The sequence below is a fragment of the Hemitrygon akajei genome, unplaced genomic scaffold (genome assembly GCF_048418815.1).
Source record: "Hemitrygon akajei unplaced genomic scaffold, sHemAka1.3 Scf000045, whole genome shotgun sequence".
Lineage (NCBI taxonomy): Eukaryota > Metazoa > Chordata > Chondrichthyes > Myliobatiformes > Dasyatidae > Hemitrygon > Hemitrygon akajei.
Window position 1 is genome coordinate 470,363 of NW_027331931.1, and position 27,635 is coordinate 497,997.

General features: G+C 44.8%; 3 protein-coding genes across 5 annotated transcripts in view; 2 read left to right on the forward strand and 1 right to left on the reverse strand.

The window, feature by feature from the left end:
• LOC140720569 (NACHT, LRR and PYD domains-containing protein 3-like) overlaps positions 1 to 3,038 on the reverse strand; it is a 42,137-nt gene extending 39,099 nt beyond the window's left edge. Inside the window, exon 1 of the mRNA XM_073035406.1 lies at positions 3,017 to 3,038. Coding sequence (XP_072891507.1) covers positions 3,017 to 3,038 — 22 coding nt within the window. The remainder of the gene's footprint in view (positions 1 to 3,016) is intronic.
• A 350-nt stretch (positions 3,039 to 3,388) lies between these two features.
• LOC140720615 (NACHT, LRR and PYD domains-containing protein 3-like) overlaps positions 3,389 to 27,635 on the forward strand; it is a 43,699-nt gene continuing 19,452 nt past the window's right edge. The window contains exons 1-7 of one of the 3 annotated variants that reach the window (XM_073035447.1): positions 3,389 to 3,456; positions 12,969 to 13,136; positions 16,439 to 16,535; positions 19,208 to 19,519; positions 20,094 to 20,260; positions 25,452 to 25,623; positions 25,730 to 25,795. In XM_073035447.1, the coding sequence (XP_072891548.1) occupies positions 16,526 to 16,535; positions 19,208 to 19,519; positions 20,094 to 20,260; positions 25,452 to 25,623; positions 25,730 to 25,795 (727 nt within the window). In that variant the 5' untranslated portion in view covers positions 3,389 to 3,456; positions 12,969 to 13,136; positions 16,439 to 16,525. Of the gene's footprint in view, positions 3,457 to 4,294; positions 4,410 to 12,968; positions 13,137 to 16,438; positions 16,536 to 19,207; positions 19,520 to 20,093; positions 20,261 to 25,451; positions 25,624 to 25,729; positions 25,796 to 27,635 lie in introns of those variants that run through there. The other 2 variants (XM_073035445.1, XM_073035446.1) reach the window with 2 other exon arrangements.
• The window catches only part of LOC140720570 (NACHT, LRR and PYD domains-containing protein 3-like), a 395,705-nt gene continuing 372,068 nt past the window's right edge, over positions 3,999 to 27,635 (forward strand). The window contains exons 1-2 of the mRNA XM_073035407.1: positions 3,999 to 4,013; positions 4,197 to 4,356. Coding sequence (XP_072891508.1) covers positions 3,999 to 4,013; positions 4,197 to 4,356 — 175 coding nt within the window. The remainder of the gene's footprint in view (positions 4,014 to 4,196; positions 4,357 to 27,635) is intronic.

Consider the following 27,635-nt stretch of genomic DNA (forward strand, 5'->3'; position numbering starts at 1 on the left):
AGGAGCAGTTCTACATCCTGACTTTCTGAAGCCGGATGGTTCAGTAGTCCAACACCCAGTTGCACAGGGCTGTATTTAGATGGTAGAGTTGGAATTTGTCACAGAGCGGTTCTGTCAGTAAGAATATTGGTGAGTAACCAGTGCGGCAGGATTGGAGTTATTGATTTGTGTCATTACCGGCCGTTTCACGCTCTTTGTGATGATTGGTGGCAGTTCCACCCGGCAGTAGTCGTTTTATTCTGAAGCTGTAGAGTTCTTTGGTGCAGGGATGATGCTGGCCGATGTGAAGCCTGCATTAGTGAAGTGCTGACGATGGCCGTGAAGTCGTCAGTATGCTGGTGCCCACACTGCCGGAGCACTCGGCCTGGGATGTTTCTGCCCTGGCAGCCTCACAGGGGTTGGATCTCGGCAGAGTCTGTTCATTGTTGTTACAGAGAGTGGCTGCTCACCTGTGAAATTATGACACCTTTTCCCTTATTTGGAGGGGAGAGAGGTGGGTGAGAGAGGGGGAGAAAGAGAGGGGGAGGGAGAGAGGGGAAGGGAGAGCGAGAGAGGGAGGGAGAGAGAGAGTGTCAGAGTGAGACAGAGGTGAGAGAGAGGGAGAGAGACAGGGTGCGAGAGAGAGAGAGGGAGAGAGAGAAAGACAGAGAGGCGGAGAAAGGGGAAGAGAGTGTGAGAGCGAGGGTGAGAGAGAGCGAGGGTGAGAGAGAGACACACACACTGTGGTATTTCGAATTATCAGGTGAACGAGTAGTCTTTGGGGTTCTGCAAGTCTGTGTCTTTATTGATGCTTTGCTGCGCGCTTGATTGTTCGATGGGGGTTGCCGATGTTTTTCTTTTGCTCGGGGGGGTGGGGGGGAAGTGGTTGTTGCTTTGCTGCTGCTTATGCATGGGAGGGGGAGCTTGGGGTGGGATTTGGGGTTCTAATATTTACCTGTCATTCATTCTTTGGGGCACTCCTCTGTTTTCGTGGATGTTTGCGAAGAAAGATAATTTCAGGATGTATATGGTAATGGTAGGGGTCCGTGACAAACAAAAAATTTGGGAACCCCTGCTACTATCTCCCCTCATTCTCATGTGTTTCAGGGAATCTATTTCTAACCTGTTCAACCGACCCCTGTAACTCTACTCCTTAAATACCAGCAACATCCGTGTCCGGCAGGGCTCCTGCAGCTTCTACCCTATTCATGGGGATTTATCCATCCTAATTCACCTCAAGACAGCAAGCACCTGTAGTGTAATCCGTACACAATCCATGATCTGGCCGGCTTTCGTCATTTCCACTGTCTCTTCCTGTCTCCCAAGGAAACACAGGCACACAGAATTTGTTGAAAATCTGTCCAATCTCTTTCGGCTCCATGCACAGATTGGCACACTGAACATCGGGAGATATCTTGTGACCGTTCACAGGGCAGTAAAGAAAGCACAGTTTCACTCAATAAATTATCCTGCCACCAATTCGTGGAAATGTGCTCATTACAGTTGTTGTTTACAAATTTCACAAGGGTGATTATGGAATGAAAAGTTTTATGTATGACGGGCATTTTGTGTCTCTGGGCCTGTTCTCAATGGAGGGGTGGTGACTCTGGGAACAGAAATGTCAATGAAATCCTGAGTGCTGGATAGAGTGATAGGACAAGATGTTTGAAACAGGAGAGGAGTCTAGGATCTGAGCTCACACTCTCAATGTATTCAGTTGTATATAGGGACATTATCTTCCATACTTCTGTCCAGTAACAGGATCTGAATATCACCTGTATGAATGCCTAGTGTTGATCGTAGTTTTAGGTTAATTGCAGGCACAAGAATATAATGGCATTTTAACTACTTAATTGAATAAATGACCCTTAATGGTTATCACCACAATGCATTGTGTAAATATCCTATATTTCACATTTGGAACAGACATTTCGAATCCAACAATGTGTTTTGAGTTTGTAACAGCTTCTGCACTGCTGTAAGTTCTGTAGAGATGAAACTACGAACAGATTTAATGGAGGCACCTCGAGACAGGGTTAAAACAGCCATTAGAATTTTAGTTTCCCAATTACAAAATGGCTGAGAGCTCAGCATTCATCTTTGTCACAATGAAACTCAGAGCATGTGAGGTTGTTCCTTATTTCCTATTTTCAGTTAGTTCTGCTGAGCCACTTCCTCCATCACCAGGGTAACAGCCCAGCAGAGCTACAGAGTGTTGAACATTTTTATCGCTCTCTGGTCACCGCCCCTCAGTGACCTCAGGAGCCGGAGTGGAGGCCCGGATGCCTTGAGCATCCACTGTATGGAATATATGATATTTAAGTTGCAATAGAGAGATAACTAATAAATGTAGGGATTGCATTGTTACAAATCTGTTTAGGATGTCACAAACAAGGGTCAACAGGGATCACTCCCTCCACAATCCCCTTCTTCATTCATCCCTCCTCACTAATTTTCCTCCAGATACTTATCCCTGCATACGGCCTATGTGCTACACCTACCTGTACACCCCCTCCCTCACCTCTATTCAGACACAAAACAGTCCTTCCAGGTGAGGCAACACTTCACTGCGAATCTACTGAGGTCATCTATTGTGTCCGGTGCTCCCGATGCGGCCTCCTTTACATTGGTGAGACCCGCCATCAATTGGGAGCCCGTTATGTTGAGCATCTCCATATGTTGAGCAGATCCATGTTTGGGATCTTCGCAGTGGCCAAACATTTCAATTCTGATTCCCATTCCGACGTCTCGATCAATGGCCTCCTCTTGTGCCAAGATGAGACCACCCAGAGGGTGGAGGAGCAACACCTTATATTCCATCCGGGTACCCTCCAACTTGATTGAATGGATATTGAATTCTCCTTCCACTAAACAAATCCCCCCACCCACTTCTCTATTCCCCACTCTGAACTTTCATTTCTGCTCACCAGCCTATTACTTCCCCCCGGGTCTCCTCTTTTCCTTTGTCCTATTGACAATGCTCCAATTCTTTCATCTCCTGCCCTTGACCCGCTCATGACTTGACTTCACCTATCACCTATCAGCTTCCAGTTCGCCATTTTCGCTTCCCCGACCTTTATATTCAGATCACTTCTCCACCCCTCATCCCTCAGTAATGAAAAAGGCTCGTGGTCCAAAATGTGGACTATTTACTCTTCTCCATAGATACTGCCTGTTGTGCTGAGTTCCTCCAGCATTCTCTGTGTGTTGCTTTGGACTTCCAGCCTTTGCAAGCTTTCTACTGTTTAAGTATGATAAATACCGTAACAATTATTTGGGTTTTGTTAAGATTGTACCTGGAATATGGTGTAAAATCCCGCTCGCCATACTAACACGGGTTACACAGACCAAAGAACAAACTGCCCGAGGAACTCAGTGGGTCGGGCAGCATCTGTGGAGGGAAATGGACCGTCAACACTTCAGGCCGAGACCCTCCCTCTGGACTGAGAGTGGACGGGAAATAGTCAGAGAAAAGAGGTGAGGGGTGGGGATGGGGCAAGAGCTGGGGGGAGAGAGGTGGATCCAGGTGAGGGGGAGGTGGGAAAATGAAAATAGTGACAGACGGTGGGAGGTGAGTGGTTGGAGCAACACGGGGCTGCAGAAATGGAATTTAATTCCATGGAGTATTAACAAAAAGGTTATAGAGTATATGGTTTAGAGATTTACCACACTGATTCCTGGAGGACGACGAAGTCTCACTGATCGTCTTCACATAAAACAGAGGGCGGCAGATGTGTGGGGACCGAGGGGATCGAGGAAATGAGGACCGGGCAGAAGCATGTGGCTGAGATGGGAGAGCAGGTTCCATCTTGTTGATGGTTAGAGGGGCTGAATGGCCTTCTCCTGCTGTTTCTCACTTGATGTTTCAGTGATTCTGTCCCGTGAGGCTGGAGGAATGTGAATAATATTATTACATATAAAGATAGAAGTGATTTGAATGAAACCTTTTCGGGTCTGACTTGTGTATCGGATCGGGATGGGAATCGAACCCGTAACTCCGAGATCGGAGAGGTGGAGCGATGGGGACGCCAAAGGTACCGAGGGCAAAATAAAAAATGTAGCTGGTGTAAATATGAAATAACGTGTAAAATGCGTTATCGGTATGGTTAAAATGCGGCGGATGGGTCGGGCAGTGTGTGAGGGGCGAGGAGCAGAGTCACCGGTTCAGACGGGAGACCCTCCACCCGACAAGTTTCTCGCTCCCATTTCAAACGCAGATCAGCAGCATCCGCTGTTTACGCTTCCGAGGCCCCGCCCCCGCTCTCACAGTCTCCGGAAGGGCGGGGTTTTCGTTCCGTTCTCTGTTGAAGCGGATCGTCGGCGTGGAGCCGGTGGACCGATCGCTGTCTGCGGGGCAAATTGATCAAGTTCCCATCGGTCAATATTGTGGCGGGTCACTCGGGGTGAACGCGACCGACGATTTCCCATCGGTGAGTACTGACGCCGATCCCGGGGGAGGGAAACCTGATGTTGTGCAGAGAGTCCCGTTAACTTCCTCGAACTGGCGGCCTCGTCCCGCTTACTGGACACAACCTGCCGGGGTCGGTCCGGGTTATGGGACCTTCACACCGAAACGCCTGAGATGAGCCGCCGCTCAGCCCCCGGTGTTCTGGTCCCAGGAGCGGGATGAGGTGGTGATGCCGAGACTGAACCCATCCATTAAGATGTACCTGGTGAACTTTACCTCCATCACCCGACCCGGTATCGGATCCAAACTTCACCTGGATCGACGCCTGGGGTCGATAATTGTTTTACATATTTCCAGCACACTGGAAGCGGCCGTTCAGCCGGTTGTGTTCTTGCAGACTCGAGGGTTAAGCAGAGTAATCGCACCCTCGGGAGACTCCTCCACGTGTATGAGTAGTTTCATCTTTCCCCGTTCAGACAGGACAGTGAGATCCAGATCTCACGTCCTCTCGGGGGATTGGGAAGTTAAATTCCATCTTCTTTCCATTGCTACGACTTGCCGAAACGCTGACAGTGTTTCCCGATGTCTGGCCCTATTAATGCGAGAGTTAAGTCTTGTTCATGTTTGCCCAGCCTGTATCCCAATGCCGCAATGATATATTTCAGCAATCTCTCTTCTAAACGTTGTCTTCATTGTGAAGTTTTGTATTGCACCTTTCTCTTTATTTATTTGTTTGTTTGCTTGCTTATTTATTTATTTATTTATTTATTTGTTTAGTTAGTTAGTTAGCTAGTTAGTTAATTAGTTAGTTATTGTTCGCTAGGAATACCAAAGGTTTAGTTGGACACAACACGTGGCAGGGACAAAGCAACCATTTCAATTGTAGATTCACCGTTACAAAATGGCTGCAGTGTTAATCTTTGTCATAATGGAACTCATAGCATCTGATGTTGAGTTTGTTATTTCCTTTATCGGTTATTTTCAGTGAGCCACTTCCTCCGTTTCCAGGGTAACGGCCCGTCAGAGCTGCAGCAAGTGTTGCAGTTTTTATCGCTCTGCGGTCACCGCCTCTCAGCGTAGAGACAGTGGCCTCGGGAGCAAATGTAACAGAGTGATAGTGGGAGGAAAGGATGCTGTGAGCATTGACTGTGTGGGATGTATTACACCAGGGTCAGAATGAACTCAGAACTAACAAATTGTTTGGGGTGGGGTGGCATTTACAGTCTAGGGTGGCAATCAGTTACTATCTGTGCGTTAAAATGATGATGGCGAAAATACTACAGTTGCAGGAAATTTAAGGTAAGGAGGTGAAAATACTGGAGACGCTCAGCAGATCGGCAGCATCTTGGACAGTCTCAGTTCTGGAACTGGGTCTTCCACCATTTCTCCTTTCAGAGATGTAGTCTGATGTACTGAGTTCCCGGCATTTTCTACTTTATAATTTTACATTTTGTTCCTGCTACACTGCAGGAAACATGGCAGCCAGTCGTGCTGGGCAAGATCCCACACAGCAGGAAGATTGTGACCAAATGTGCTCGGTTTAGCTGCATTGGTCAGGCTGAAGTGTATCCTCTTTTCAGACCGGGGAAACGGCCTGAGCACCAGCTTTGGCAGAGAGTCATTAGCTTCCAATTCCACTTTAGTTTGTGAATCGGAACTGGCAGGAACTCCACGGCAAATTACCGGCACCAAGGCGTCTTTGTATGGGTGATAATATTGGGCTGGTGACTCTGATGATATGGAACTGGCAATATACGGGCTACAGTCCTGGTTGATAATTCTGCAGCTGTGATCGGAATTTTCTCAGTCTGCTGTGAAGCTGAAATCCCGGGCGGTCGGGCATTGGTTATGGGGAAATCACCGTCAACACTGTCCAATAGGATATCATATCTGTCAAGTATTTTGGAGATTAGTTAAGAATGAACTAGGGCGTTAGGTATAGTTGAGCAGTGATGTTCATCTGAACTTTGGTGAAGTCTGTAACAAGATCCTGCATGGCAGCTGATCGGGGAGGTTCGGTCACGTGCGGTTCACAGGGGGCTGGCGAGGTGGATTCACACCGGGCTCGAGAACAAGAAGGAGAGGGGGATGAATGTAGATGGTTCTAGCGAATGGAGGCCTGTGACGAGTGGGATGTGAGTGTCAGTGTTGAGATCTCTGTGATTTACTATTCATGCCATTGATTTGTACAGGAATGTACATGGCTACACAGAGTATTATGTACCGTTGTGTTCACCCGACTGTAGTAAATATATTATCAAGCTGGATAGGGTGCAGAAGAGATTGCTGAAGATGTTGCCTGGACTACAGGGCCGAGTCAATGCTAGCATTTCGCTGAGCTGGATCTTTAGTCCAGATGAGAATGAGGGTAACATTGTAGGAGTTCATGAAATCAGGATGGAATATAAATAATGGGGTTGGTCGTGGCATTTTCCCCAGGATTCGAGATTCAAAAATGTTTGATGTCATTCCAGTACACAAGTGTAAAAGAGAACAAAATAATTCTTACTCTGGATCCAAAGCAAGACAGAAAAAAAAATAATCATAGAGACCACAATAATAAACAAAACACAATACATAAAGTATGATAGTTTAAAACGATTGATTGTATGTCCATAAAGTGACGTTATTCACAGGAGTGTCTGGACATGTGAGACTGACATTGATTTTTCTTCCGCATGTGCCTTGCGCGTTACACACCTGGGCGATCATGGGTCTCCACATCCAATGACTCCTCACAGCGTCAATGATATTTCACACACTTAGATCTGTTAGTTCTTTCACAGTGTACATATATTTTCTTGTTTGTCTTCCTCTTCCGCGTTTCCCAGGCATAGGGCCTTGCAATGTAAGGCATTCTATTTCTCCCTTTCTGATGACATTGCCCAGGAATTTAAGTTTCCTCTCATTTAATGTTCTCGTTAAAGATCTTTTTGCATGTGCACGTTGGAGTAGCGTCTCATTAGTTACCCTATCTCTGTATGATATTTTCTGCATTCTTCTGGAAAAAAAAACACATTTCTGTTGCTGCTAAGTTTTTTTGGAGTTCAGGTGTTACAGTCCATGTTTCGGAAACATACAGCAAGATTGACCAGATGTAACATTTTAGTAGCCTAAGCCTTGTTGTCATAGAAATGTGTCTGTTGGTAAAAATGGGTTTCATTTTTTGGAAACACGAGTGAATCTGCAGATGCTGGAAATAAATAAAAACACAAAATGCTGGCAGAACTCAGCAGGCCAGACAGCATCTATGGGAGGAAGCATCCTGATGAAGGGTTTCGGCCCGGTACGTCGTCACTACCTCCTCCCATAGATGCTGTCTGGCCTGCTGAGTTCTGCCAGCATTTTGTGTTTTTATTCATGTTTTGGACGTTGGTTTTGGCAATGGCAATTCTTCTTTTTCATTTCTACTTTACTTCTAGCATCTTGTGATATAAAGCTACCAAGGTATGTAAAGCCGATCTTTTGTTCAATCTCTTGGTTACCGATGGACAATTGGCAGTTGGGAGTATCCTGCCCTTTTTATATTTCCATATATGTGTTTTTTTTTTACCGTTGATGGTTAGACCAAAATCTGCACTTGTTTGTTCTAATTTGTCTAGGAGGATTTGTAAGTCTTCTGCAGCACTTGCTATTAGGGGGGTATCGTCTGATTATCTTATATTGTTGATGCAAACACCTCCAATTTTTATCCCATCTGTGTCTTCTATTTCTCTGAGAATCATTTCAGTATAGATATTAAATAATTCCGGTGAGGCAACGCATCTCTACTCCCCTTTGAATTTTAGTCTAACTGCTTATATTATCATCAATTTTTACAGCCACTGTTTGGTTCCAATATAAATTTTGAATAAGTCACTGGTCCCTTCCGTCAATGTTTAGTTGTAAGAATTTGAAATAGTTTTTCATGTTACACTTTGTCGAATGCTTTAGTGAAATCAATAAAAAATAATAAGACATCATTTTGACACTCAATTGCCCTTTCTGAAAGCATTCGTAGTATGAAAATTGTGTTCCTTGTTCCTCTATCCTCCATAAGCCCATATTGCAGTTCAGAAGTTTCTGGCCTTAACTTGTTTTTAATTCGACTCAGAACAATTATCAACAAAATCTTTATTATGTGACTCATAAGACTGATTGTTCTATAATTTCCGCAGTCAATAGTTCTAGGAATTTTAGGCAGAATTATAAATACTGATTTCAAGAGACCGTCAGGCAATACACCAGACTCATATATGCCATTAAACTCTTCAAAATGAATATCCATGCCCAGATCTTCTGGGGCTTGTATCATTTCCACTGAAATTTCATCAGGTCCAGAGACATTACCTTGTTTCATGCTTTTCATTGCTTTAGTTCTTCTTTGGTAATAGGTGGGCCAGAATTTGGATGTTTATTTTATGGGGTTCCCCTCTATTAATCTTCAAAAAGCTGATCTATATACTGAATTCAACTGTCACATACTTTAGCTGGATACGTCTGCTGATCCTATGCATCCTGTAGAGGTTTTCTAAATTGCTGTAATTTCCTTAATTTTCCTGTGCATTTCTTTGCTGTTATTAATATGACCTTCTACTTCATTGCATTTTTGATTCAGCCATTCTTCCTTTGCAATATTGCACAATTGTCTGCTCTGTGACATTGATTGTCTGTCCAGAAAGTGACGTTAGGCACAGGAGTGTCTAGAGCTGTGAGGGAATGTTATGCTAGTAGTGGGTGGGGTATGGAGGGTGTGGTTAGTGAGTAGAGGTGTTGATCAGGCTTACTGCTTGTGGAAAATAATCGTTTTGAGGCTGCTTGTCCTGGCGTGGATGTTACAGATCCACAATTCCTTTGTCGTAAAGAGATTTTTGGGCATATTGTCCATTAGGAAGAAGGGTCGGGATATTAATGCTAAAGTTGTAAAAGTTACAATGATTCCAAAATACGCAGAATTGTGTGCAGCTCTGGTCCGAACTGCGAGGAAAGATATCGATGAGTGAAAGTGTGCAGGGAAAATTCCGCGGACATTGCTGGTGTTTCAGGAAATAATTACAGTGATAGGTTGAACAGGTTGGGACTTAATTACCTGGAATACAAGGGAATGAGGGGGTATCCGAGCAGGGTTCCAACTTTTCTACGCCATTTGCCCCTACAATTAAAGAAAGGGTCAATGGATCCTAGGTTCCAAGCCCCGCTAGAAACATGGAAATCTATGATGGTATAAAAAGGATGAATGCAGGTCGGCATTTTCCACTCAGGTTGGGAAAGATCGTGAATTTAATTGAGAATGTGACACATTTAAAGGTTTTCTGAGGGGGAAGTAAGAGATAAAGGTTCAATTGTAGTATTTGAGAGAAGTTTGGGTAGGTAAATGAATGAGGGAGGTATAGAGGGCTGGGTGCAGGGGGATGGGACCACACCGAACATGACACGGACTGGATCGGCTAATAGACCTATGTCTGCGCTCTGAGGGCTCTGTGAATTTAATTTGATCGTTCGACACATATTCGACATTTGTTGCCGACGGGTGTTATCCAACAATGTGTTTTTATTTTGGACCAGCGTCTGCAGTGCCGAGAGTTCTGTAGAGCTGGAACTACCATGAGATTTGCTGAATGCACTTCGACAGGGTAAATACAACCAGTGGAATTTTAGGATCACCATCACAAAATGGCTGACTGTTCAGTTCATCTTTGCATTAATGAAATTCAGAAAATGTCACATTGAGTGTATTATTTCCTTTTTCAGTTATCTTTGCGAGCCACTTCCTCCGTCGCCAGGGCAACCGCTCACCAGAGCTGGAAGGAGAGTTGAACATGTTTATCGCTCTCCGGTTACTGACTCTCGGAGGAGAGACAGGGGCCTCAGCAGCCGCGGTTGATACGAGGATACTTTGAGCTTTTACTGGGCGGGATGGATGACTTTTTTTTTTGGAATAAAGAAACAACTAATGATTGTAGAGATTGCATTTATACAATTCTGTTCACTGTGTCAAACCTCTTGCAGTCCGTCAGTGTTTTGTGCATCAAAAGAACAAAAATATCTCCTGTACATAGTTTCCTGTGCTATATTTTAAAATTTATATTTACAACATTTTGTTCCTGTTATGCGACGGGGAAAGTGGCTGCTAATTGACCTGGGCTACACCGCACTCAATAAAATAATGAACAAGTATGTTCAGTGTAACTGTGGAGAGAAGTTGAAATGTATCAGTACCCTCTTTGTGACCCCGTGCCCATGTCTCCCGGCTGATCCCTGTCCAGACAAAGGATCATCAGGCTCCAGTTCTGTCACGGGTTGGTGTGGGAGTGTAAATTTTTGAACTGGGATTAGCTGAGACACTGCCGCATATTTCCGGCAACAAAGAGCCCTGGGAGAGCTGGTGCTTGAGATACAATCTTGGGATGGGGGCTCCAGGAATATGGAACTGTCAGTGTTCGGGCTTCAGTCTACGTTGGTGCTTTTACAGATGCGGCTCAATGAAGCAGACGTCTCCGGTGGCTGGATATTGGTAGCGCGAATCTCTCAGTGTGAGATGTGCGAGGCTCTCGGTGAGGGCTGTGACCCTCTGGGGTTGCATCCTGGGATACCCCACATGTTTTGACCCAGATAAAATGAATCAGGGAATCAAGTTGTCCGGGTTTGTGAGATATTGAGCGAGTATTTCTGTTCTGTGCTCAGATGTTTGGTTCTGAATTTCCTTTGGAAGCAAAGCAGAGAATGAGTTCCCGTTCCATCCCTCACAGGGAGAGGCTGTGATTAAATACCCTGTTTTGTGTTTGCACCGGTAGAAATAGACCGGGGTTTCAGAACTGAATTCACATTTGGACATTCCCCCTCACTCTCACCTGTCTATCTGCCATTGGGAGTCAAAGAGAAACTCTAGATGCTGAAGATACAGAACATGGAACAGTACTTCACAGGAACAGGCCCTTCGTCCACAATGGTGTGCCAAACCAGCTGAAAATAAATTAAACCCCCCCAAAAAAAACTAATGACTCCTACCTACACAATGTCCGTATCCGCTGAATCTTCCTCACATCCATGTGCCTATCTAAAAAAAACTAATGACTCCTACCTACACAATGTCCGTATCCGCTGAATCTTCCTCACATCCATGTGCCTATCTAAAAAAAACTAATGACTCCTTCCTACACAATGTCCGTATCCGCTCAATCTTCCTCACACACATCTGCCTATCTAAATGTCTCTTAAACGCCTCCGATGTATTTGCTTCCACCACCATAACAGACAGCAGATTCCAGGCATCCACAATTCTCTGAGTAAAACAACTTACCCTCACATTTCCATTGCATCTACTCCCTCACACCTTCATTGCATGTCCTCTGGTATTAGACATTTCAAAACAGGGAAACGATACTCCCTGTCTACTCTACTTATGTCTTTCATAATCTTAAAAACCTCTGTCAGATCGTCCCTCAGTCCCGTCCTCTCCATGGAGAACAACCAGAGATTTTCCACTAAAATCTGGATGAATCCATTCTGACGAAAGGTCAGGAAACCGAATCGGTAACATTTTCCCTCTCCCAAAAGCTGTTCCTTACCTGCTGAGTGTTTCTTGTGATTCCCGTTTCTCTTTATTACATTCACATGGAACATTTTAAATCTCCTGCGAATGGATCAGCGCACCAGCTCTCGTTTTGTGTCAGTTGATAGAAGAGTGAAGAAACCACACAGCTTTTACCAGTACATTATCCTGGTACCAATTGTCCTGTATTTTTACCCCGGAAATGCATTCAGTACAGTTGTTGATAACAAGGTTCAAAGAATAATCCGAGGAATGATAAGCATTATGCATGTGGAGCATTTGATGGCCCTGGGCCTGTGTTCAGTGGAGTTCAAATGGTTGGCGGGTTAGGACAGGGGTGATTATTTACACCGACTGAATGACAAGAGGTTTGGTTGCAGTGAGAATGGAGAGGGTGTCTTGATTAGACGGAGAGTCTGGGATCTGAGAGTGCCACCTCAGAATAAAGAAGCTTCACTTTAAAACTGAGATGAGAGCAATTACTTTAGCCAAATGTTGGTTGATCTGTGGAATTTGATGCCACAGAGGGTGGTGGAGGCTGTCGTTGGGTATATTCATGTTCTGGATTGCTAAATAGGTTGCTTGCTATAGCAGGGAAGCAAGAATACGGTGTTGGAAAAAAAAATCCTCCATGATTGATTTTGGAGTAGACTAGAATGACCGAATCACCTAATTCTACTTCTATGCATTATGATTTGTACCTTATACCATGACTGAGTGATGACTTCTTTGTGTCTCATCACAAACAAGAGAAAATCTTCAGATGCTGCCAAGCAACACACACAAAATGCTGGAGGAATTCAGCAGGCCAGGCAGCATCTATGGAAGAGAGTAGAGTCGACATACAGATGCTGCCTAATCTGATATGTTCCTCCAGCAATTTTGTGTGTGTTTCTTTGTATCCCATGTCAGGCTTTGGAAAGTGTAAGGGGCAGTTACAGATTTCTTCACTCGCATCATTATATATGAGTTCAAGATTTAAGTTCCAATAATTTAATTCTTTGTTCTACTTTGTATGAGTAACATGCTTCATTATCTCTCTGGTTAAAGTTAGACCTGACCTGCGAGATTTATTGGAAGAAAAGCCCACGACAGGAAGAAAATCACAATTGAAGACGAGTGAACAGCAACAATGAAGCAGCCCGAAGACGGAGAGCAGCAAATGGAGATAACCCATCTGACTTGGCGTCTCCATTGATTGAGTCAGGAGAGAGTTTGGTGAGTCTTATTTACCCAAACATTGGTCCTTTTGCTATTACATTTCTGTACCAAGGAAGGTAGGAAATAGCTGGAGTGGGACTGAATCAGCCTCGGAATACCAGTATGCGTCTGTCAGACCCAGTTGCACTCACTGCAGATTTGCTAATTACTATGTGAAGCCACGCACATTCCCTCATATTGTTTGCTGATTTCAAACTCTTATCAGTTCTGCTGTTTCCTTGCTTGGCTGTGTTACGTCACAATAATCTCAAAATGCGTTGAGAATTTCCTCCCTTTATCAGAGGCCGCAGTTTTCTCCTGCTCTCGTGATTGCAGAAATGTGGAATTACCGTGAACTACAGCAACATGTCATTGACTCCTCTGTCTATTGCAAGCTGCAACGATATACTTGCCCTCAAGTATGTTGTCGCACAAGCCTCCGCAAACCCTCTTGAAGCCGAATGTCCCAGCACCACATTTCAGTCTTAACTAGCAAATGCCAACCAATAATTTACTTTTGTATACCCTGTCGCCATCAAGTGCTTTTCTACTAATAAATTGTCAGAACCTACGAACCTGTGATTAAGCATATTTAGGTTTTATAATGAAGTCATGTTCCCATTTGGCCCTGTACCAAAGGCATGGGTCATATCTGTACATGAGATGAATAAATGTCCCTACAGCCAGGACTGCTGGAGCTGCCGAGGTCGGATTAAATTCAGTCGTTGCGGGATGGGAATGAGAGTGTTTGGTCAGATGATAGAAGAGTTGATATAAAGGTAGATGCAAAGTTCACAGAGACTGTGGGAGGATCGGATGTGGACAGGGCATCATGTTGTCAGTTGGAAATGTCTTTAATTCAATACAATATGTATTAAGAACACGAGTAACTTAGAACATGGATGGTACATGTTATCACCATTACACAGACCGGACTGTTACAAGGGCAGGATTGGTGTTTGATGCTCCAGGTTTTAATTGTTTCATAATACATATGGAGGGGGTGGGGGTGAAAGGGGGAGAATTGTTTTACTAATTGGGAATCATATGACAGTTACATAAACAGAGGACATCAATGTGGGTGGAAATCAGAAAAGGGAAGGGGGCTATCATTCTGGAAGTATACTATAGGCCTCCCCCAAAGCCACTAGGATAATGATAGCAGATAACTTGGCAGTTTTGGGAAAGGTGAAAAAACGACAAGGTCATTATTATTATTGATCTCAACTTTCATTGTTGATCCCACCTCCTTGTTCCAAAATGTGTCAATGGGGCAGAATGCATTGTGTTCCAGGAAGGATTCTTGACGTAGTATGTGGATGGGCTAACTGGAGGATTTGCCATACTCTATGTAGTTTGAGGCAATGATGCCGGTCAGGTGACAGATGTCAAGATGGGTGACCTTTTTGAGATAGAGACCACAACACCCCAGCTTTTATCATGGTCATGGACAAGGACAGTAGCAGACGATACGAGGCAGTATTTAATCAGTGGATGGATAGTTACAATGGTATTCGAAGCATCTTGGGGGTGTAAATTGGGAAAACATTCTCAAAGGGAAATGCAAGATGGAACTGTGAAGTTTGTTTCAGGAACACTTGAATGCAGTTCGGGGTAGATTTGTTCCACACACAGTGAAAGAATGTTTATATAAACGAACCGTTGTTCACAAGGGATGAGAACATTTAAGCAAGAGGGAAAAGGAAGCATTATTTAGGTGCAGTAAGCAACACTCAAGCGAGGCTCTACAGAATTATATGGTATCCTGGAAGGAACGTAAGAAGCGACTTAGCAGTCAAAATGAACTTGAGAAGTTCTTGGGAAGTAGGATGAAGGAAAGCCCAAGGCGTTCTACATGTGGGTGAAGAAGTGGAAGAGGAATAGCTGAGGGTAGGATACTGAGGAGCAAAGATGGAAACATGCCTGGACGATGCAGTGATAGGTGAGGTGCTTAATGAATGCTTTGATTCAGAGTTACCAATGAGATGGACAGTGATTGTGAATATAGCATAATATTGCCATTCTGCTAAGAAAGTGATGTTGGTCAATCTACCAATAAACACCATGTTACTACAGAAAGTGAGGGGTGATTACGGGGCATTGACAATGAACATTGCATTCTCTCTGGCCACAGGGGTAGTAACCCATGATTGGAGGCTGTCAAATGTTGTTATGTAATTCAATAAACCCAATGGGTTTAAATATTGGGGATGATAGACCAGTGAGTGTTACATCGGGGGTGGGCAAACCCTTGGAGCTGATACTTAGGGATAGGAAACTTGAGTAACTGGAGAAGCATAATCTTACTACGGGTTGCCATTTTGGCTTTTTGATGGTGAGTGGCGAAATGGAAGGGCAGGTGCGGGAGATAATTTTCCACAGTATGGACCAGTCACACACAGAATATCTACTAACATTTGTATCGACAGAGACTGATCAGGAATCACCATGGCATGGTGCATGGAAAGTTGTGTTCAACAATACTTTTTAAGGTTTTTCAAGATGATTATCAATGAGGGTGGGGGAGTGGATGTTGTACATTGAACTCCAGTAAAGCCTTTGGCAAGGTGCCTCATGACAGCTTGGTCTGGAAGATACGGTCCCATGCGGTACAGAGAGAGAAAGTTAGATGGATTCAAAAATTTCCTTAAAGGTAGCAAGCAAAGAGTGATGGTTGAAGGTTTCTCCTCAGAATGGAGGCGCGTAAGTAGTGCTGTATCGCAAAGCTACAAGTAACATTTGATATTTGTTAGTTGATAGCAATGAAGTGAATGCAGGTGCACAAGGCTTGACTGGTCAGTTCGTGGATGACGCAAAATTAGTAGATGGTACTCACGGTGAAGACTGTTGTAGCTTATAGGGGATCTAAATGGGCAGAGGAGTGGTATATAGATTGCAAAACCAACACGAGCAGCAACGGTTTCATGCAGAGTTTGGTGATGATGTGGAGGGGAGCAGCCAGAGGAAGAGGGTGAGGCAGGCACGATTGTATAATTCCAGAAGCAGTTGGGATGTGAATATGGAATAAAGAGGCCAGGAGGGAAATGGGTCCAACACAGGAAATTAGCACCATCTAAGTGTACACTGTGGTCAGCATTGTCTCGATGGGCTGAAGGGTCTGCATCTGCGCTCTGTTGCTCTGTGACTCTATCAGTAGGATGCGCCAGATATCACCGGACCGACATACAGACATGGTGTGGGATTTGATGTTTGGTCCCTAAGCACACTGCTGCTCTGATACAGAGGATGGCGATACTATCACATTTGCAAAGTAATCCTACTCTCTCTGACTCACTGTCTGCCTGTTTTGTGTAATTCAGGGCATCACCAGCAGGTGGGGCTGTCCTGCAACGCGACCAAAGTGTAAACAAGACGCCGACAATCAACAATCGTCAGTCAGAATCAGAATGGCAACAGGTATGTTCACTGGGATCTTTATAATTAAACTTATGCCCTGTTGGTGCACAATAGTTCAGATGAAGAAACTTACACAGGCGCTAACAGGGCAGAGAAAAGTTTCATCAAGCAGTGTCATTGATCCCACTGGCAAAGCGATTTTGTGTAGTCGATCAATCCAACAGTTCCAGCGCAGGGACCTGACACCAGTAATGGTCGAATGACTCCGCTCACCAGGCAAAGCTTCACCTGGGTGAAAGGAGCCGGAGACCTTGAATCAGTAGGTTGAGAGTGATACACAAACAGAAATGAGACAGCGGTGTTGTTTGTTATGTAAAAGTCCAGGTTCAGGGTTTGTTGCACATCAGGGCCTGTTTAGAGGTGAAAGACATCTCCAACTTTCATTTATAAAATTCAGACACAGGTGATTGGAGCATTTCCGGGATTTCAGGAATTGTGTGATAATACAACATTTCACGTTTTGGCAGGGCAGCTATCATCTCCCCCCTCGATGCGCAAAGTTGATGAGGAGAATTTTCCGAACTCTGTTTTCTGTAGCTGAGCCGAGAACATTGCCAGCCTTCGAAATGGCTGAGGATCAGGAGACACTTCATTTTGGATTATCTTGTGGTCTGCTTCGGTGCATCACTGTTTGGTATAGAGGGGTAACTGCACAGGATCGAGAGAAGCTGCAGAAGGTTGTAAATCTGGTCAGCTCCATCTTGGGCAGTAGCCGACAAAGTACCCAGGACATCTTCAGGGAGTGCTGTCTCAGAAAGTTAGCGTCCATTATTAAGGACCCCCAGCACCCAGGGCATGCCCTCTTCTCACTGTTACCATCAGAAAGTAGGTACAGAAGCCTGAAGGTACATACTCAGCGATTCAGGAACAAATTCGTCCCCTCTGTCATCTGATCCCTAAATGGACATCCAATCTTTGGACACTACCTCACATTTTTAATGTACAGTCTGTCTGTTTTTGCACGCTTTTAAAAATCTATTCAATATACGCAATTGGTTTACTTGTTTGTTTTCTATTATTATTATTATTATTATTATTTATTATTATTTTTCTCTGCTAGATTATGTGTTGCATTGAACTGCTGCTAAGTTAACAAATTTCACGTCACATGCCGGTGATAATAAACCTGATTCTTTTTTTTTCATCCCCCAATCCATGTCCGGTCTGTGGCCAAAAAGGTGAACGTGAGTTCTCAATATTTCCCTCTTCAGATGACCTGCTACCTGAATTTAAATTCCCAGTATCTCTGATGGGAGACCCGGTATAACCAGTGACCAACTGTCTCTGTCTCCTGTAGGCATTGTGATTGTGCTCAACTCTGTGATTCCAGGTGGAATGAAAGAAAGGTTACAGCCTGGACGAATTCATGCTGTTCTAACTGTCTCTGAGCTTGCCCGATTTCCCAGCAGCTTTTCCCAAATTTCCCTTGCAGACTTCTTCGATCCTTTTTCCTCGCACAACTTCTCAACTTTGTAATTTTATTTGTGTTACAGCCTCCTGTTGCTTCATGTAATTTATACCCATCAACCACTACATGAAAAAATGCCCCTTTTGAATGAATGAATGAATGACATTTTATTTCGGTCAGTAAAAACATAAGAAAAACATCATTTTCAAAGATGATTGTTAAATCAAAATTAAATAATAAAAAAACAAGAAAATGTAGATATTTTTTAAAACAGACCGAAAGGGTGTCAGCTGAAGCTACAGCTTATTATGCCTACCCCTCTTACTTATACAAAAACATATTTGGCGTCAATCATCACATCAAAAATGTCATAATCTTTTAACAAAATTCCGAGTATCATTTATTTACATCACTGCCATTCATTTCAAATCATGCATTTTTATATTTGTTCATTAAATGTGTAAGGTTACCATTCAAGCTCCCATGATCCAGGGCAAACTGTTCCAGCCAAACCATTTAACACAAAAACCAAACAGCCCCATCCAGTAACGTACTGGTCAATCTCCCCGACACTCTTTCCGTCTGAATCACATCCATCCTATAGATTAGCAACTGCAAAAGCGAGACTAAGCTTAGCTGCCAGAAATGCACGCAAGACTCTCCCTTTGCCAATGACTTGTACAGTTGTTACCTGACAATCATCGTCCAGGAGATGGGATGGGAGCCAGGGGACTAGGCATCATGGGCTTCAAGGTTATGATCAGTCTGTAACCCTGGGGACTGGACATTGTTGGTATCAAGGCAATGGTCAGTCTGTGACCCAGGGGACAAGACAGTGTGTGACAAAGCAAACGGAGAGCATGTGATCTGGAGGATCGGACTATGAGTAATCCAATGGCTTGTCTGTGAGTGACACAGGTGACTGGACAGTTTCTGATCCATGGAGATTTATGTCTGTGGAAGATAATCCCAGTTATAATTCCCGATATCACCTGATGCCGTTCCATTAATAACGGCTGGTTATCAGTCTGTTCAACTAATGCGTAGTCGGTGATCAGTATATCCAGTTCTTTTTCTGGGACTGGATGTGTCCAGACACTGGCTTATCGGGATGGTCACCTGGCAGGAAGTGTGGTTCACATTCACCAGCACAGTCCCACTCCAAATCTGGTCATCCGGAGTCTCGGCTCCATTGCAGACACACATTGTGAATCCTTGTTTGAGTCTAAATCACTATAAACCTGCTATTCATAATTTACTCAAGGTGGGAAATTAAATCGGGTACAGAAAATACTCAAAAGGCTTTTACCAGGCGGATCATTGAGGGAAGATGACCGGGACACGGGAAGCAAGGTACCAAAGCAGGGTCGGATTGAGAGCAATGTCCCAATGGAATGTAGTCCGGCCACAGCGGAAGTGGAGCAAATTCAGCCCAGTGAAGTGAATGCCTGTCAGCCCAGAGACAGTGACGTCAAAGACACCGATCAGGACCCTGGAACCAGCACAAGTGAGGCGACTGTCTGTCAGCTCGGAACCTCATTGAACACGGAATTATCAAGTCCCCAACAAGGAGCGGGTGAGTGAAATATGAGGGTGATTTGTTCACAGAATGAGGTAGGAAGGCGGGTAAATGTCTTTCTTTGTTGGGTGGTTGGTCAGAGAGGGGAAATATGTGAGTGTATTGCATGTGGTGTAGTAGGCACCCGTTACCCCACTACAGGAACTGTATTACCTGCTCTGATGATTTCCAGGATGTGTATCGGAGGAAATGCAGATAAACGAATAAGAGAGTATTTCCAGGATATGAGTTATGGGAAATGTATTCGCCAGGATGGAGAGAATATCTCTGGGAAGCAACTGTCATTGACAGTCCCAACATTAATTACCCATCTTAACCTGAAATCTGTAAGTGGATGGGACGGTGGGTGAGGCAGGTTTCTGGTGAATGTGGTCCTTCTGGTAACGTAATGTCCAGCGCATTGATGTGTCGGTTTTAAGGCCAATTTTGGAGATTTGGGCAAAATACTGTTTCCAGCTGAAAGCAGGTGAACACTGAGATTCAAGACATGACTGGTTTATTGAGTTGGGTGAGAGCGGTGGAGACAAGCGATATTTGAGTTTGTGACGACATTCTCTTTTTATATTCACAGAGCCAGAGTTTACAGTCTCTGACCTCCTGGCAGAGGGGGGCGAGTATCGACTGTACCAACTGACGAAGTTCTACAGGGCCAGGCTCAAACAAGCGATTGAAGAAAAGGTTGAAAGACTCGGTTGGATGTTGACAAAGGAGGGACATTTCAGTAGAGAAGAAAATGAGGTAAGTGTCATAAGGGGGAGCGTTGAGACAGGACCCAAATGTTGACACAAAGTACTAGGAACAGGGTGGGACAAAGCTAAGGGACGGGACAGGCCGCAGTTCGTGACGTTCGTGGAGATCTTGGAGTTCGTGGAGATCCTGGAGGCTTGGGTAGAATGAGGCTACAGTCCTGGGTTCTTGGGAATCTTGGATACTTGGGTTCCTGGAGTTCTTGGGTACGTGAGTTCTTGGAGTGCTTGGAGGCTTGGGTAGCTCAGGCTAGAGTCTGGGGTTCTTAGATCTAACCTCCTGGGCGGGCCAGGGGCTCGCTTACAGGGGGGAAGGAAAGTAACTTCTGCCACCTCCAACGGGATCCAACTAACAAGCACATCTTTCCCTCCCCCCCTTTCTGCTTTTCGCAGGGATCGCTCCCTGCACGACTTCTTTGTCCACTCGTCCCCCCCCCCCATCCCTTCCCACCGATCTCCCTCCTAGCACTTATCCTTGTAAACGGAACAAGTACTACACCTGCCCTTACACTTCCTCCCTCACCATCATTCAGGCCCCAGACAGTCCTTCCAGGTGAGGCGACACTTCACCTGTGAGTCGGCTGGTGTGGTATACTGCGTTCGGTGCTCCCGGTGTGGCCTTTTATATATTGGTGAGACCCGACGCAGACTGGGAGACCGTTTCACTGAACACCTACGCTCGGTCCGCCAGAGAAAGCAGGATCTCCCAGTGGCTACACATTTCATGTCCCATTCCCATTCTCATATGTCTATACATGTCCTCTTCTACTGCCAAAATGAATCCAAACTCAGGTTGGAGGAACAACACCTTATATATGAGTCCAACCTGATGGCGTGAACATTGACTTCTCTAACTTCCGTTAATGCCCCTCCTCCCCTTCTTACCCCATCTCTGATAGATTTAGTCCCCCCCCCCTTCTTTTCTTTCTCTCTTTCTGCCCATCACACTGCATGTTCTACATCTCGATCTGGTGCTTCCTTCCCACTTTCTTTCTCCCTAGGCCTCCCGTCCCATGATCCTTTCCCTTCTTCAGCTCTGTATCCCTTTTGCCAATCACCTTTCCTGCTCTCAGCTTCACCCCACGCCCTCCGGTCTTCTCCTATCATTTCACATTTTCACTCCCCCTCCTACTTTCAAATCTCTTACTATCTTTCCTTTCAGTTAGTCCTGACGAAGGGTCTCGGCCCAAAACGTCGACAGCGCTTCTCCTTATAGATGCTGCCTGGCCTGCTGCGTTCCAGCAGCATTTTGTGTGTGTATCTACCTTTGCTGCCACTTTTAATGAATTATGGACCTATATTCAAAGTTCACTTTGTTCTACCACAATCCTCAGTGCCCTACCGGTCACTGTATAAGATTGACCCTGCTTAGTCCTTCCAAAGTGCAATACATCGCACTTGTCTGCATTTAATTGCATCGGTCATTTTTCAGCCCATTTCTCAGCTGGTTTAGACACCACTGCAAGCTTTGGTCGTCTTTCTCACTCTCCACTACACGTCCCCACTCTTGGTGTCATCTGCAAATTTGCTGATACAATTGACCACATTTTCATTCAGGTCGTTGATATAGATGACAAACAAAAATGGACACAGCACCGATCCCTGTGGCACAGCACGAGTTACAAACTCCCAGTCAGAGATTCAACAGTCTATAACCACTCTCTGTCTTCTTCCAAAAATCCAATGTCAAATCCAATTTACCACTTTAACTTGCAAGCTGAGCAACTGAACTTTCTTGCCCACCCTCCTGTGCTGTACCTTGTCAAATGCCGTGCATTCCTTCGACAACACCCATTTCCTTCGATTCATCAACTTTCCCGTAACTCCCTGGAAAAACCTTAAAATTGGTTAGACATGAACTACCACTGATGTCTTATGACCCCAAAAATCAATGGGTTGTCCGAAAAGAGCATATATATCAGACAAACCTTTTGGTGAGCTATTTTACATTAGTAGCTAACCTACTTCATATTTCATATTTTCTCTACTTACGGCTTTTTAGTTGCTTTCGGCTGTTTAGTAAAAGCTTTCCTCTATATCTTTTTCTATATTCTGTGTCCTCTCCTTTGCTTTTTGTGCTGGCATTGACTTCCTCGTCAGCCACGGTTGATCATCCTCCCTCTACTTATAATTTTTCATCTTTGGGATTATCTACCTCTATCTGCGCCTTCCAAATCAATCCCAGAATCCTCATCTATTCCTGCTTTGCTGTTGCCTCTGTACAATGTCCTGTGTATGTTACTAAAAAGGGCTTCTTTGGTTTGTTACGAGTAGGAATGTTTCTTTGTTAAATGTTTCTCTCGCCGTTGTTTCGCTTTAGAATGGCTGATATGGTAATTGTATTCATTTGTTAATCAATGGGGAATGTTATTGTGTTTTGTGAGGATGGGAACTTGGGGGAGGGGTTGCGCGGGTTTGGGGGTGAAGGGAGTCGGGAGGGAGACGCCGAGGAAGGAGGACGTGCGCCTAGAAGACCACCGGGGAGTCCGAGGTGGAAGACGTGGAAGTCGGGGGGCAAGCGACGAGGGGTCGAATGGTTCCCTGGTTGAGCTCCACCGAGTGCACTAATTGACTGAACTCTGATAAGTTGGCGCCTTTTGTTTTTTTCTTGTATATATATATTGTATTGCCTAATACTCTTTTAATTTTAGTAAACTCTTTAAAGTGTATTTCATACCGGTATTTGTTGTGGGTTTGATACTGTTGGCGGGCGCGAGGCATAAACGCGATTCTCACAGCACCTGCGTGTACGGGAGGTGGGTTGGTGTGTGGCTGGATCTCCTTTTCCCCTAGACATTTTCCCCTAGCCTTTGTGGGTAAGTGTTACATTTGTGGGGTGCTCGCCCGGGTTTGGATTGTCAGGGGCTGTGGAATCGCGCAGGCAGCAGAGCGCAGATGGACAGGGATAAGATTGTTCGCAGGTGCGAATTTGAAGGTGTAGCGGTACAGTACCCATGCGTAGTGAGCGGAGTGGATTTTCGAGTTTCGGGAGACGCGGTAGTGCGGGGGTTACGTTTGGTGAAGGGTATGGGGCAGGTAGAATTGGTAGCTAGACGGTGTGGTAAAGAGATGGAGTCTAGCTGGGTGTTGGTTAGTACGAGTGCTGACGTCAGGACGTTGGAACTGCCGGCGACGGTCAGTGTACCAGGGGAGGAGGGGCTGTGGGGGCTCCACCCCTTCTCCGAGGATGAGGCGGAGGAGACATCGGAGGAGGAGCTAGAGCTAGAGGAAAACCCCAGAGAGGTGGCAGGCACGAGCAATGGGACAGAGGGTGGAGCCCGAGAGTGAGCCGGAGAGATCTCAGGTGAGGGAAGACCCCCGTGCGGAAGGGGGTGAGGGTCTGTCAGGAAGACCTGGGGTGTCCGAGACAGTGGGTTCGCAGGTGAAGAGGGAGCCCAGTGGGGCAGAAGGGGTACGGAGATCTCAGAGGATTAGGCGCCCCCCGGAGCGGTTGACATATGTGGTACCAGGAGAACCGAGTGTGATTTCTACTGCTCTGGGTAGTTATGTCACTGCTTTCTGCACCTGGGTTGGGTTTTGGGTGTTGCAAGAAGCTTTGGGGAACTCTAGTAATGCCATGAGGACATGACATTTGCTGGTGGGGAGAGAATGTACAATGTCCTGTGTATGTTACTAAAAAGGGCTTCTTTGGTTTGTTACGAGTAGGAATGTTTCTTTGTCTGTTAAAAGTTTCTCTTGCCGTTGTTTCGCTTTAGAATGGCTGATATGGTAATTGTATTTATTTGTTAATCAATGGGGAATGTTATTGTGTTTTGTGAGGCTGGGAACTTGGGGGAGGGGTTGCGCGGGCTTGGGGTGTGAGGGGAGTCGGGAGGGAGACGCCGAGGAAGGAGGACGTGCGCTCGGACGACCACCGGGGAGTCCGAAGGGGAAGTTTCGGAAGGATGACCACCGAGGGGTCGAATGGTTCGCTGGTTGAGCTCCAACGAGTGACTAAACTGACTGAACTTTGATAAGTTGGCGCCTTTTGTTTTTTTCTTGTATATATATATATATATATATTGTATTGCCTAATACACTTTTAATTTTAGTAAACTCTTTAAAGTGTATTTCATACCGGTATTTGTTGTGGGTTTGATACTGTTGGCGGGCGCGAGGCATAAACGCGAGTCTCACAGCACCTGCGTGTACGGGAGGTGGGTTGGTGTGTGGCTGGATCTCCTTTTCCCCTAGACATATACCAGCCTTTGTGGGTAAGTGTTACACCTCTGCTAGTGTCCTCTTCAAATTTATTTTCCCAGCTCCTTTCCCGTGTAATTCATTTATTCCACTGTAATAAGGATACATCTAACTTAAACCTTCTCCCTCTCAAACTGCAGTGTGGGTTCTGCTATTTTATGATCATTGCCTCTTAAGGGTTTATTTAGCTGAAGCTCCCCAATCAAAGCTGTTGCAATACACAACATCGAATCCAGACCCGCCTTTCCTAGAGTGGGCTCAACCATAGGCTTTTCTCAAAAGCCACCTCATAGGCATTCTATAAATTCCCTCACTTGGGATTCAGCACCGACCTGATTTTCCAAAGCTACCTGCGTATTGAAATTCCCCATGATTATTTTAACACTGAGCTCTTTACATGCCTCTTCTCTCTCCCTCTGGAATTTGTAGCCCACATCCTGGTTACTGTTCCATCAGGGTCATTTTTCCTATGCAGTTTCTTAACATCTACATCGTCCATTCCGCTACCACCTCTTTATAAGGACATCTATCTTTCTATGAGAACGGAGTCAACCTAACCCTTTCACCTACCTGCCTATCCTTTCGATTAACTATTTATCCTTGGGTATAAGCACTCAAATATGATCTTCTTTCAACGATGATTCAGTGCTGCCTGCCATCCATTTTTGCTCTCTCACTCTCCCCTCTCTTCCATTCTTGTTGTCACATCTTTTTGATGTAATGTTGCACATTGATGGACAAATAAGTTAATTAAGTTGAATATACTCTAGGGTGACAGTAAATCCTTATTCTTACACACTATTGATTTAGAATTTCCTTCAGTTACTGTTTCTCTGTTAATGACTGAACCCAGAGAGGATAAGGCAACAGCCCAGTGACTGCATCTGTTCTGAAACTACTGGGGCCATGAACAGATACTTTCCTGCGCATTCTCCATGTCTGTCTGTCTGCTCCACAATAAATTCATTGTTTTCCTTTTATAGAAAGTCACTGAACTGACAGAGAAGGGAAACCGGACAGAGAGTTCCAGACTCTTCCTCAGTTTGGTGATGGGCAAAGGCTCCCAGACCCGGAGGGCAATGTGGAAATCCTTTCTGATGTGGAGGACTGAGTTACCGAAGTTGGACAGAATACTGAGGGAAATACAGGAACTCGGTATGTTAAAACACGCACTGAACACACAGGCACATTGAAATAAACATTTAAGTTATATTAATTATTTTAGCTGTGTTTCCATGGATTTTGTTTTATGTTTAAACAGGTCCTGATCCACAGGAATACATGAACATCGGCCAAGGGTTATCTGAGTTACCCACTCAACTGATAGGTGAGTGATGAAATGTGCAGTTCAAATCATAATCAAATGTTTGTCTGTGACTTGGCAAAACCTCAGAATCAAAATTCGCCATTAATCATTCGCCGATCTCAGGATTCAGGTTACAATTCAGAGAATCTCTCTTTGCAGCCTGAATATGCTACATTGTATTTTTGTCTTAATCCAGCTGTTGGTACTGCTGACGTCTTCACTCCAGGTCCTCACACTCTGGGAATTCCCACACACCCGAGTCAGGCTCCTGATACACTGTATGACCCAGTCCTGGTGACATTTTTATCTTCAGACGTTTCATATTCCAAGCCCCTTTTCCTTTGTAATAGCACAACACGCAATTCTGTTAGCTGATGATCTTTACCTTTTGTAATTCTGCTAGTGACTTCCACAGAGTTTGTCTGGCATTTCCTTTTCGCCCGTTACTGCAACTACAACATCATTTTCCAGCGGTCATCTGGGAAAGAAAAAAAATATTTTGGATACTTTGGAATTCTTTCTTATATTATTGACCATATCCTTGCACTTCCTGCACATTCATGTATATCTAGCAGCATCTATAACATATTTGCCACTGACATGACCCAGACAGTAACTTCAATGCACCCACAACTCTGTGAAAAAACTTACCACAATTGCTGTAAATTTACGCCACCTCACCTTAACCAAATGCCCTCTGGTATTAGACATCAGTCTTATGTAAAAAAAAAATAACAATAGACAATAGGTGCAGAAGTAGACCATTCGGCCCGTCGAGCCTGCACCGCCATTCTGAGATCATGGCTGATCATCTACTATCAATACCCGGTTCCTGCCTTGTCCCCATATCCCTTGATTCCCGTATCCATAAGATAACTATCTAGCTCCTTCTTGAGAGCATCCAGAGAATTGGCCTCCACTGCCTTCCGAGGCAGTGCATTCCAGACTCCCACAACTCTCTGGGAGAAGAAGTTTTTCCTTAACTCTGTCCTAAATGACCTACCTCTTATTCTCAAACCATGCCCTCTGGTACTGGACTCTCCCAGCATCTGGAACATATTTCCTGCCTCTATCTTGTCCAATCCCTTAATAATCTTATATGATGCAATCAGATCCCCTCTCAATCTCCTTAATTCCAGCGTGTACAAGCCCAGCCTCTCTAACCTCTCTGCGTAAGACAGTCCGGACATCCCCGGAATTAACCTCGTGAATCTATGCTACACTTCCTCTATAGCCAGGATGTCCTTCCTTAACCCTGGAGATCAAAACTGTACACAATACTCCAGGTGTGGTCTCACCAGGGCCCTGTACAAATGCAAAAGGATTTCCTTGCTCTTGTACTCAATTCCCTTTGTAATAAAAGCCAACATTCTATTAGCCTTCTTCACTGCCTGCTGCACTTGCTCATTCACCTTCAGTGACTGATGAACAAGTACTCCTAGATCTCTTTGTATTTCTCCCTTACCTTACTTTACACCATTCAGATAATAATCTGCCTTCCTGCTCTTACTCCCAAAGTGGATAACCTCACACTTATTCACATTAAACGTCATCTGCCAAGTATCTGCCGACTCACTCAGACTATCCAAGTCACCCTGAATTCTCCTAACATCCTCATCACATGTCACACTGCCACCCAGCTTACTATCATCAGCAAACTTGCTGATGTTATTCTCAATGCCTTCATCTAAATCGTTGATGTAAATCGTAAATAGCTGTGGTCCCAATACCGAGCCCTGTGGCACCCCACTAGTCACCACCTGCCAAACAAACAAAATGCAGGCTGTTGATCCAAACTCTTATCTATCAAACTTGTACACCTCAGTCAGATCTCTATTCTAACTGCAGAGTAAACAAACCA